This window comes from Trachymyrmex cornetzi, unplaced genomic scaffold (assembly GCF_001594075.2).
Source record: "Trachymyrmex cornetzi isolate Tcor2-1 unplaced genomic scaffold, Tcor1.1 scaffold454, whole genome shotgun sequence".
In the NCBI taxonomy this organism is placed as follows: domain Eukaryota; kingdom Metazoa; phylum Arthropoda; class Insecta; order Hymenoptera; family Formicidae; genus Trachymyrmex; species Trachymyrmex cornetzi.
In genome coordinates this window covers 334,891-347,146 of record NW_017299334.1, presented here as the reverse complement: position 1 = coordinate 347,146, position 12,256 = coordinate 334,891, and the positions used below count along the sequence as shown (strand labels likewise).

Genomic DNA, 12,256 nt, shown 5'->3' with positions numbered 1-12,256 from the left:
CTTTCAGATAAATTTTTTTTAATTCTAAAAAGGATTAATACCCCAATTTCTTCATATCCACATAAGTTGCGAATAACTTTATCCATTATAACCTGGGAGATATCTCCTGGATAAAGTTACCTAGAAATGAAGAAATTGGGCATAACAGAAATCAAGCCACGACAACAATAAAACAGACTTAATTCTTTCCTGTTTCTACTTTGCTAGTAAGCAAACCTTGTAGAAAAGTTTTTACAAAACATATAACTACGAGAAATTTAGCTTTCTCCATTTCTATAAAGATGCGGTTGGGTTAGAATCTCTTTTAGATTTGGCATAAAATAAAAATTTTTCAATATATATCCGCGATTAATTATTGTAAAAAATTGAACGAATTCAATTATCCTAGCATATGGTTCGCTTTGACCGAAAATAGGATTATTTCTCTTAATTAATTAATTCTCGTCGATCTAATTTTGAATTACAATTGAATCAGCTCAAACAACTATAAATAGGTGTTAAGATTAAAAAAGAACGATCTAAGAATACTTTATTGGTGATACAAAATACGATCATATATCGTAAACTCCTTAAATATAATTTATAAATAATTCTCTCTATTTATAATAATTATAAATAGAAAGAGGTAACAATTAATAAATATTAGATCGAGACGAACGTATCCGAATGTCCGAAAAAAGTGAAACAATCATTGCATCTACCCATTTTGGCCATAATACAACATCTACATATTTTGATGTCTTTTCACTATTAATATACGAAGAATCTTCAAGTAATATTTAAATAAAAATTTACTCGTCACACTTACTATATCTTTGTATAACCTAATTAGGCAGTAAAGGAAAACTAATTAGATAAAGTATCTATTAAAAATTATATAATAATACAAAGTGCCTTGTAAGATGTTAAATTAAATGTAGGCTAGTCTTCACTTACAATTTTAATTAAATTTTGGATTCTTTCTTCTTTTGTTTGAATCCAACATAAAAGTCTTAGAGGCACATAAACAATGAACATGTTACCGCACAGGACGCTGTATTTTTCTCTAGGAAATATTATTCTCTCACGATCGTAGATATCAATGTAAGAAACGCGAATTTCGTGAAATACGTGATTTGGAATCTTCATTAAAGTAGGATGTCAGGTACTCCGAAGGAAGAACACTAGGATTTAAGATATCATTGGCTTCCACGCGTTGTTGTCACTTTGGACCGGTGCCGACTGGGTGACGAGTTGCGGTTCTGCGGATTTCAACATGGAAGCCTCCGGCTTAAAAAAGTCTATGATTGGGTGGTAGTTATAGTTGATTCTCCTTTGCGGTTCCTGGTACTCGTCGTCAAAGCCTCCGTTTTGCAGTCTCGACGTTGCATCCACATCCTGATCGTACGGCTGACTGTATCTGAAAAATGATTCCTAATAGCTTCAAGGATTTCTACTAAATTTTAATTGTAACATTAATTAATAGAAGTCATAATCTGGATTATTTCCCTATCAAATCTAGATATCATAATCTGACAAAGATTATTTCTCTTATATAAAAATGTTTTATAAAATTTAAAAAATACTAAACTAGTAAGGTAAAAGTGTTGCACGTTACTCACCGACTGGTCGTATTACGAGAAGTCTCCGTGTAATCTTCGTGAACGGTGGATTCTCGTCTGTAAGGTGGCCTGTTGTGTCGGTTGGGCCTGCTGCTCTTGGTCAATGGTCCTTTGTAACCCGGTGCTCGCGTGTTGGGCGCATGCTGTTGCGGCAATTTGTCGTACGGCCGCGGGATCGGTGAGGGCTTCTTCGGCCTAGTTCTGCTACCAGGCAGAGTAAAGCTGGGTCTACTCGTCGGGTTGATCTCCAACACCGGGTTCTTGTTGCTGGACACTGAAGAAAACGAGACATATTCGCTGAGGTCATTCAATGTAGGCGATGGCGAATGATTCTGAGTTAAAGTACCGTGGCTGGAGTCGAAGTTTATGCTGGGAGTATACTTGGTAATATGATTGAGGACGACAGGCTTGTTGAGATCCTGAAAATCGTCCTTCTGGTCGTTGATCGACGCGAAATCGGCGCCCGGGAATGACTCCTTGGGCTTCGTCGGGGGATCCTTTTGATGCGGCGGGAAGATCTCGGCGTAACCGTGTACGTGACAGCTGCAACAGGTCGGCACTTTGAATATGTCCATGTGGAGTCCCAGTTTCTGGTCCCAGGTCAGCAATCTGTGATAGTTATAGATTTGCACGCAGGAGGAACGATAGTTTTCTGAGATGAACGAGCAACTTGACTGTGGATTGCTGTAAAAAAATATTAAATATTATTAAATATTGTTAAAAAATAAAAAAAAACACATATTAAAAATAAAATTATTATATACTGTTAAGTATTAAAAAGTAAATTTAAATTAATTCTTTGAATTAAATAACGTTTTATTTTTAACTTCCATGTCAAAATGTATATATTTTTTAATACATTTTAAATCATATAATTAAAGAAACAATCACATTTAATTAATCCACACTCATTTCTGTAGTTAAATTACTTAGTTTTAAAGTAAACAATGTCCAAATTATTAGGTACATTTATAAATAATAAACTAATTTTTAATTAAATATAATACATTTTTTGAGTAAAGTGTTTAATTCCATTGTTTTAATTAAATTAACGACATATTAAGTGGCGACTTGTAGGAATGATTAAAAATGACTTAAATTAAATATAATTTGACATTACAAATTTATGCAATATATGTATAACTTTTTTCAGTAATACAACGTCATAAGAAGAAATCATATATATTAACTTTAACGTTAATTATAACAGGCAAATATTTCGTAACTCTGATACCTTTTATTTAGTCTCTTTAAATGGAATATTACATAAATTTACAAAATTAATATCCAAATAAATTACTCTCTTTTCAAATAAAATTTACAATATATTGGTTACCATACTTACGAACATTTCTCCAGTCGTATCGTCTGAGTGTGTTCACCTGTGTTTATTATATACTTCCATGCTCCGGAAGCAGCTCTTGCTAATTGCGGGCGAGCATATTTGACAGTTGATGGACAGGTAAAACCCTCCTCTACGTTGTCGAAGGGATTGTCAGATCGTCTGAAAGCAAAAAATGTAATAAGTAATAAAAGAGATTTTTATTAAATTGTAAAAAATTATAATTTTTAGTTATTTAATTTTTTATCTTAACTTCTCTTGCCTTATATTTATAATTTATTTTTATCAAATTTGTTGAAGTATATAAAACGCGCAAGAAAATAATTTTTACATGTTTCTATTATACATATACGCGCATCATTTTTATTTATTTAAAGTCAATAGAAATTTAAAATTAAATTAATATTCTAAAATAAAAACTTGGTAATTTTTAAGAGAAATAGAAATATGGAAATTTCAATTACCTTTTAATCTCATTGTTCTCGTATCTGTTCTCCAATGGTAGGGCGCTTGGCAATTTTTCTTCCGCGCTTCCGTCTTGCGCTTTATAATCGGTCAACAATGCCGATACCATTTCCTTATTGGACCTTAAACTTCTTATTATCGCCTCGCTAGAAAGTTAAGGCAGTTATTAATGCTTTTTCGTGAAAGCGAATAATAGCATATTTTCTCCAACACGAAAAATTTCTTTTATGTTTATTTTGTACTTATTTGAAAGACTAGGAATGAATGAAAATTTTAAAGGAATTCAGCAGAAAATATCAACAAAATGGTATTGCAATTGTTCAATACATGGCTCCATAATAAGTCGGTTTGTGCAAATTACCTATTTGTAAAAAAATAATTAACGAATTTAAAAAACAATTTCAAGAAATCTATATAATAATGTACTTTGTCTTATTAAGAATTTAAATTTTTTAAAATTCTGTAATAAAAAAAATTTTGAATTTTATTAATTAAACTTCTGTGCCATATACGATCAATATTTTATTTATCTCTACAATTCGCAGATCGCAGTTATTTTAATACTCTTGAGAAGGGGAGATGCGGAAAGTGAAAATCGTCGGCCTGCCAATTAAGACGGGCCGGGCGATTTTAATCTCGGTCGTATGCAAATCGCCGCGTAACAATGTTCGTCATTAATTCAATGCCGAAACGAAAGTTCAGGGCAGACTCACTGTGGATAATCGTTGGCCTCGAGACACACCGTCTTCGTGAAGAAAGTGCATTCGTTTTCCGTGGGCCTCCTCTTCGGATCGTTCGGCCGTTTAGTTGGCCGCATTACGGGCGGCCTCGATAAACCTAGGAAAATCATTAACGATCATTTTATGTCATTTTTGCGATTCAAAATTGTTGATTATCGTGGAAAAACTGACCTGTGTAAACGTTCCTTCTGTTTGGAAGAGACGGCCTCTTGGGTCGTATTGGTTTAACGATTATAGGCCGCCGTCGCTCTTGCGATCTAACTAAACGCAGCTCTTGAGCCTGCAATTTACAAAACTTGTTTATACAAATTTTTACAAAATTAATATTATCATTTATTATCGTTTTCCATATACATATTTTATTGGTTGAATAAATTATGTTAACATATTTTTTAGTAAAACATCCATTATTGCTCGTTTATTGATCGTTATTCTCTTTTTATTACTTTGCATATTCAGCGTTATATTTTTATTCAATTAAAAACTGAAACTTTAGAACATTACTACTTACTTTTGAATGGCATATTAGCGGCATCTCATAAAAGATCTATGCTGCTCATTAAAACGTATGCGTTTAATAATGTTCCTCGATTTAGGATGGTTATTTAAAGTGCCACAAATTAAAAAAGATTGAAAACGCTACTTTATTCTTATATTATCAGATTTAAAAAATATTTGTAACACATCAAAAAATTTTTATTTGATACGAAAGAGAGGAAGACTTTCACTTTAACATGTTGTTCAATATAATAAAGAGAATTAATATAATTGTAGTACTCAATCAATCGTTAATTATACACTTTACTTTTATAACCTTAACGATGTTTAATTTATATTTTTACTTTGTATTGATTTTAACTCCGTTACTTTGATTTCTTTATGTTTTTGTTTTCATTTTTAATAATTTAGTCATACAAAATCATGATTGAGAAAGACTTCGTTAAATAAAAACTTATCTTGCTACATTAATGTTAATATCAAATTAACATATTAAAATTGCATTATTGAAATTCTAGTCCATTATATTTTCCTCATCTTTTATTCCTTTAACACTTTATTACATTGTTTTAATACAATAACGAGGATATTTAGTCGTTAGAGATATTTTTAAAGTTAAATTCTGTCTCCTTTTTCTGCTGATGTTAATTATAATAAACATGATCGAATTTGTCGTTTATTAATTCTAACGATGTATAATAAATTTAGAATCGCAATTTGACGTGCGAACATTAAATTTGCGGTGTATTCTCTGTAATTATAAACGCCTACAAGTATTGTCCGTGTGCATTGACCTTAATGATCGTTTACCTAAGTATGCTTCAGGAATATTATTTGCACCGAGTGTGCTCCACGTATCGCGCGTTTAAAATCATCACAGATTGAAAATATGTTGCACCTTTATTTTTTATAGTATCTTGAATTAAATATAATACATAATTCTATCTTGCTTAAATAAATAAATGCGTCGTAGATTATCTTTGGGACAAAATATTGAAGCGGTTCTACACTTTAAAAATTGAACTTTTATCTAATTTCAATCACTCTCTATAGAGCTTTCAGAAAAAATAGCTGTAATACCGCTTATCTATTCCCACGCAGAATAAATCAACATTCGTCTATATCTGTTCAAATTGCTCGCTAATTAATGTCCGGAATGGAAAGTCGTTCTCTGGCGTGATATATCTGGTGGTATATAGTAACCGCGACACCATCGCTCACGAGATTCAAGAGATGGTCCTTGCGACGAGTCGTCGCAATAAAATATGTCGAACACGTGAAAGTACTTGCATAAAAGGCGCTGTTTAAAGGCCGCTCGATACAAGTGAAACCGTACGATGCGTCCATTCTAAATCCAAGAATGTCGCAATCTAAGCTGAATGAAGATTCGACGAATGTTATTCCTTTAAACCATATGACATAAGCCGGAAGTAAATTCAACGAAACTTGCGAGAAGAAACTAATCACAAGATTAAATTCTTATAAAATATATGCATGATGATGTTGCATAATAATTTTTTAAATATGTACAAAAAGTAAATGAAATAGTGATATAGAAATAAAAATAAGTATGAGCTTTTCTTGCTCTCTTTTTATTATAGAACATTTTGGCTTTTTTATTATTAAATATTATTTTCAGATATTATATTTCTTGTTTTTATATTATTGCTTTGAAAAAAGAAGCCTCTTAAATTTATTTATATTACGAATAAAACAATTTTACTGAAATGTTAAAAAACTGGATGCAGATCTGAAATTAATTTTGTCGGAATATTAAAATAATTATGTAGGAGATTCAAATATAACGTTGCGATACTGTAAAAAATTCGGATATTTTAGAATCAGTTTGAGTCCTGTATAATTATGACAGTTTAACAAAATTTTTAGATCTGTATCTAGCCAAATTTTTAGATACTTCAACATAACCGTTCTTTCCGTGTGTGAATAAAATAATTTTTAATATATTTAAAATAATTAAAATAATTATGTAACAATCATAATATAAGAGTGTTCAATTAAGATTTGATTTAGTTGGAAGTAAAAATAATGCATCAATCTAGGATCCGCATAAAAGTAATCTACAGATTTATCCCATAGATAATTCAACTCGATAGTTTAGAAATCGTTGTAAAGCTCGAATCTATTAGTGACTGCATATATATATATATATATATATATATACATAAATAAAAGCCGATATTTGTAAGCATTTTGCCAGGAAAAATATACATATTTATTAACCGGTAGGATAAATCTCGCTGAAATTTACGACAAAGTGGACACGTCAAACTCCGACTTTCTACCGTTCTCCGATGGTAGGAAAAAGTCGACACGATAGATCATATGTGCGTGATCACGTGCACTACATAAAGATAATATTATTCTTTTATCTGTACGCGCTTTTACTCACTTCAGGTAACACCTCGGGTATCACGTCCTCGTCCTCCTCTTCGCTTTCCTCGGAGTCGGAATCGTTGGATATGATCTTCGCTATGTCCATGCTGATCGGCAGCATCAAATCCCTGCTCGCATTTTCTCTGTTTCCGCCGAGAAGAGACTGGACTTCCTCAAGTGGCGAAGAGGTCGTGTCGTTATTGGATATTCTAGTGGAGATTAGAGTTGCCATTGCCAGCTTTTGTGACTGCGACATGCTACGTATTATTGGTATTACCTCGCCGATTTGTTCCCGCTTCTCCGGTGTCTTCATTACCTACAAAAATAAGGAGAATTAGTATTTTACTTTCGTAAAGCCAATGACTACAGATATGTATCTAAATAATAAGGTAACTGTACCCAATATGATCTATTTACACTCAAAAAAGTATAGATGTGCGATCTCCGAATCGATTCACTAAAAAGAGATTTTTTGCAAACAGATCGTTTTAAAATAATCCTTTTTGTTAAAAAAAGAAGCAATTTTTTATAAAGAAATCGATTTAAAATCACTGTTGTTGTTTGAGAAGATCGATTTTTTTGAAAAAAAAATGTATTCCGTAAAGTTAATTGTACTGTATGTAAATATAAATAGTGACCTTATTAAACCGTTTCATATATGTGTATATATATATATACATATAAATGTATACATGCATGTATTGGCTACTAGGATACATTTTATTTAAATCTTCGTAAGATTAATCGATAAAGAAAGACAGTTACCTTGTCTTACTTTATCGATTAATCTTATGAAGATTTAGATAAAATAATTTATAATATTATAATGTATCTCTCTCACTATTCATTTATTTAATCAAATATAATATCTATTTTATAAATCAGTAATCTGTTAGGCTTTAAGTGCCATGAATTTTTTTCATATATAGACTTTTATGTTTTTTCTTCTTTACAATCCATATTTTATAAAAAATAAAGAAGCAATATTAGATGAATGTCATTCGAAAGTCCTCCATGAAAACGTGCCCACTCACGGATGCCACTACTCCTCGTACTTTACTCGTCCTGTTTTTGACGTCCTCATCGGCGAGCTTGAGAGACGCTGATATCTTCTCCTGAGTTTTCTCGCCATCATCGGCCTTATCGACATTGTCGGTGTTCTTCTTTTCGGCATGGATTGGGGACAGTAGCACGACTGCCTAGAAAATAAAATATATATATAAAACTTAATTCACTTAATATTATTAAATAAAAGATTGCACGCCGCGTGTTACGATACATTTTTCTTAATTACCGTTGATAATATTAGTAGATAATTTAATAATTACACCTCTTTAAGCATTATATGCAGCGCATTAATAACTCTAGGATTACATTATGCATTATTACGTCTCTATCTGCCTAATTAATTTGTCAGAAGTATTAAGAGGATGTTATCTAAATCTTATTAATACGGTAAATTATAATTAACACAGTTATCTAGGAAGACGCGGTTGATGCGAATCAAAATATAAATTTTCATAAGCGAATTAAGTAGAATGTTAATTAACTTTAATATATATAATTAGTGGACGTCGCGCGCGAGACGCCGATTTAATTGAATCGCGAGTGAAAACGGCGTGTATGGTTCAACGCCGGGAGACAATAAAATGCAACTTCCGGAAAGAACAATCGTAACGAGCGTGCAAAGCCGCTATACATAGCCGCGAGTGAACTGCAAGGAAGCGTAAATTACGTTACACGTATCTCTCTTGTTTGCCAAGAGCGTGGACCGATTATCGCGTAAGAGATCTTTCCTCTTCTTTTTTTCGCGAGGAGGAAGCCCGTCCGGAGAAACGTGTCAGCTGCGAAGTTTACGTTCATTGCACCGGAAACGCAGTGGCTACAATGAGCTTTCGCAGGATGCAAGAGATCGCATTGCGATTTTATGCAATCGTCGAAAAAGAAGCTTCTTAACATACCGTCGCGAAAGTATTATGCAGATTTCATGCCTCGATAAATATAAGACTTGACTTGATAACTTCAATATATGTAATTTATATGTATATCATTTTTTGTGCGTCAAAAGACTTGAATTTTCAGTGAAAGTAAATAACCGTCAGTTTTATTGAAGTTGACTCTCAACAACCTGTAATTGAACCTATATTTGATGAATTTATTCTCCAATTTAATTATTTTCAACTAAACGAGTTAATTATTATGAATGAGAAATAATATATTGAAAGCTAGTCATTAATTGTGAACACTAGATTTATACTTGACGTATTAATGAGTAGGTGCGATATTAAATTTATTGGTGCTTAAGTTTCATCAGTGTTAATAGGTTGGACCGGATATTCTTAACATTAACGTTTAGTAATTTCTTATTGTGGTTTAATGGAACAAAATCATTTCGTATGTTCGAGAGTATCTCTTCTCGATACTCTAATAAAGGCAACTTAGTTTCGCTAAAATACGATCGAGCAGTAAATGTAGGATGCAACAATGCACGCACATGAGAATGTATTAACCATATAATGCACGCGATGCAATATACGCCTTTAACTCTAAGAGAACCCACTTCTCAGCTTTAACATGAAGAATGCCTCAACTATTATTCAGTTATTAAAAATGTATTTCTTTTTACTTTGGTGAAATGTGTGTGAAACTGAACAGTGTTTGTAAGCAAATTTGTAAAAGTTAGAAATTGTACGAGAAAGAAAGAGAAATCGATTATTTTTTATCTTTATCAAAGATTCAGTTATCCTTTGCTCTCACTTATTATTGGAGAATAAAGAATTTGGCCAGACATTAAAAGAAAAGCGTTTGGTATTTGTGAGTATAACTGCGTGGTAAAATAATTATGGAAGCAATTCTATTTTTATAAATTATAATCATTTTCTAGACCAATTATACTACACTTTTTGAATTATTAATATAAATATAATTACTATATGTTATATATAATATTATTACTAATATTATAGAAATAATAACAAATATGGATCTACTAACCGTAATTATTTTATCATACAATTACAGTTACAAATATATCAAACATTTTTTTCTTGATGTAAAAATAAAAATATAAGAGAAATTTAATTAAGTTAACGTTCTTTTTTTGTTATAATATGATCTTACATGCCTCTTTTAAGATTAAAGACCTATTAAGATTAAAGACCTATTTTGCCGATCATTTTATAATCGCAATGACCCAATATATATAATCGTCGACATGAACAAACGATTTCACTGATATTCAATAGGTTCTTCGGCAATGAGCAGAATCGCGTGACTGCGTTTCTTGACGGGTATTTCGAGTCAGTTTCCATATTTATCGCATTGATGAAGAGCCTTTCGCAAATTCTCGCGCGAGAGCGAACTCGGTATTCCAGTGCATGTGCGAAGCATCTATTACTTTTCCTCATTCCAGAGAGCGGCTGGATCAAGGTCGCGACAAAGGTTGTTCCACTTTTGGACCAGGTAAACTGACATCATACGGTCAAGAAACTAAAGGAATCAGAAACTTCATTCATTCAGCAAAATAGCAAATAAAACTTTCTTTGAATTCGACAATTAATACAATTAATTATTTTTTATTTTTTTAAATACAGTTAAAAGATTAATTATCTTAAATGCAGTCATTGATAAAGGAATACTAATGATTGTACACTGTAATTATTCTTTTAATTATCTCATTTTTAAATTATCTTTAATAACCTTGTAATTATCTCATTGGCTTAAATATGCTACTTTAAAAAAAGAAAAAAAAATGTAAATATGGTTTACATAAAAATTATTATAGTTATTATTAAAGTTCCTTGCGTATTCGTTTGAATAATTATTGCACGATTAGATAGCACGATAGATTAAAAATCTAAAAATCTAAAAATATTAAAGGATTATTTAACGGGGATAATTAAGAGTTAGAAAAGCACAAGAAATTTCACTATTTTTAAATAGTTACAGAAATTAAAATTCAATATATCGCTGAAAGAAAAAATTGATCTTACCAGCAGCACCCAGCACGACTGTCCAATTCTCATCCTAACAAACCACTAAGACTACTCATTAACAGTTTTAGTATCAACCGATTTGCAATCCCGGATTTCACTGTCACTACCACTGCAATTATATATATATATATTTATCAATCTCTCAACACTATCATAGAACAATATCATTAAACACTAAACCAAAGTATTTTCTTCACAAATATCGTGTATTTCTGCAGGTTATGCTTGCGGAACCTTCTCAAAAACAAATCAAACTCAGATATGAACGACCTCCTTCGAGAAAGATCTCTCGGTGCCGATGTTCGTTAGTCAAATCCACTTGCTGCCAATCTGCTCTTTGAACTGGCGCGAAACGTCAGCTCTCTCGTGGTGGTAGAAGACGAAGGGCCTCCCCGCGTGGTCCACGTGGGGATAATGTAGGAACACGGGATCTCCCCCTCGTGCAGCCGTGACCGAGAAAACTGGACGGTCGTCGGGTTGGTGGATAAGCGTGTCGTATCGGAGAGAAGGAAGAAGTCGGCCAGCTGAGCTCCTCCTCTCCATCCGTGCGAGAGAGCAAGGCTTTACTCTCGGTCAATAGATTACAGGCAGCATCGTATTCTTATACTCCACGATTTACAATGAGTTTCAGGTTCACCGCACTTTCTTCTGTCTAATTATTTTCTCATTAATTTAAATTTCGTCCTTAAAAGATGTCGACAACTTCCGTATAAAAAAAGCTGAAAATTTCTCTCAGGAATAAAAACTTTATTTAATTTAAAACAAATTTTGTTTCAACAAAATGTAATAAATCTTTTTTATACGTTATATAAAAATATTTAAATTAAAGGTATTACATTAATAAAATAAATATTGTATATTAATTATAAAATAACATTAATTAATTGTTAATTAAATAATTAAAAATATGAAATATAAGAGTATTGAAAAAATTTTAAAAGTCTTTTAATTTTTTTCTGAAAGGATTAAATTTAAACTGGTAAAAAATTAAAGGAAGTACGAGAAAACGTATAGGACACCGTGCATGTTATTGCTGTACCTATCGGCTTAACAGGTGGGCAACATACTGTTCTGTCTGTGATTACTGTTCCGAATCTTGTACTTTTCATGTGACACTCTATTGTCTTGAGAAAGTTTTTCTTCGCAATTCATCACAACAATCTTTTTGTCGCGTGCGTGAAGCAGGTGACTCTACAGATCTACGGACAGAATGTCTTCAGC

The 12,256-nt window shown here is 32.0% G+C and overlaps 1 protein-coding gene across 2 annotated transcripts; it reads right to left on the bottom strand.

The window, feature by feature from the left end:
• Positions 1-954: 954 nt before the first annotated feature.
• On the bottom strand, positions 955-11,359 carry NT1 (Neurotrophin 1). 2 transcript variants are annotated; one of them, XM_018513212.1, is made up of 10 exons: positions 11,033-11,359; positions 8,075-8,239; positions 7,057-7,356; positions 4,320-4,428; positions 4,122-4,245; positions 3,408-3,554; positions 2,947-3,105; positions 1,948-2,285; positions 1,602-1,875; positions 955-1,399 (listed from the first exon to the last, which is right to left on the bottom strand). In XM_018513212.1, the coding sequence occupies exons 1-10, from the start codon at positions 11,063-11,065 to the stop codon at positions 1,171-1,173; spliced, it is 1,878 nt and encodes a 625-aa protein (XP_018368714.1). In that variant the 5' UTR covers positions 11,066-11,359; the 3' UTR covers positions 955-1,170. The 2 variants fall into 2 exon arrangements, with proteins under 2 accessions (XP_018368714.1, XP_018368715.1); XM_018513213.1 differs by having other exon boundaries at positions 8,096-8,239.
• Between the last annotated feature and the right edge of the window lie 897 nt (positions 11,360-12,256).

What these genes read in the sequence shown, in the direction of transcription:
- NT1 (XM_018513212.1), bottom strand. Translation starts at nt 11,065, where the DNA reads ATGAGAATTGGACAGTCGTGCTGGGTGCTGCTG. An exon ending in TACGAGGAGTAGTGGCATCC is followed by an intron (nt 7,357 to 8,074) that starts GTGAGTGGGCAC and finishes TTATTTTTGTAG; the next exon opens with GTAATGAAGACACCGGAGAA. An exon ending in AAACTTCGACTCCAGCCACG is followed by an intron (nt 1,876 to 1,947) that starts GTACTTTAACTC and finishes CGTTTTCTTCAG; the next exon opens with TGTCCAGCAACAAGAACCCG.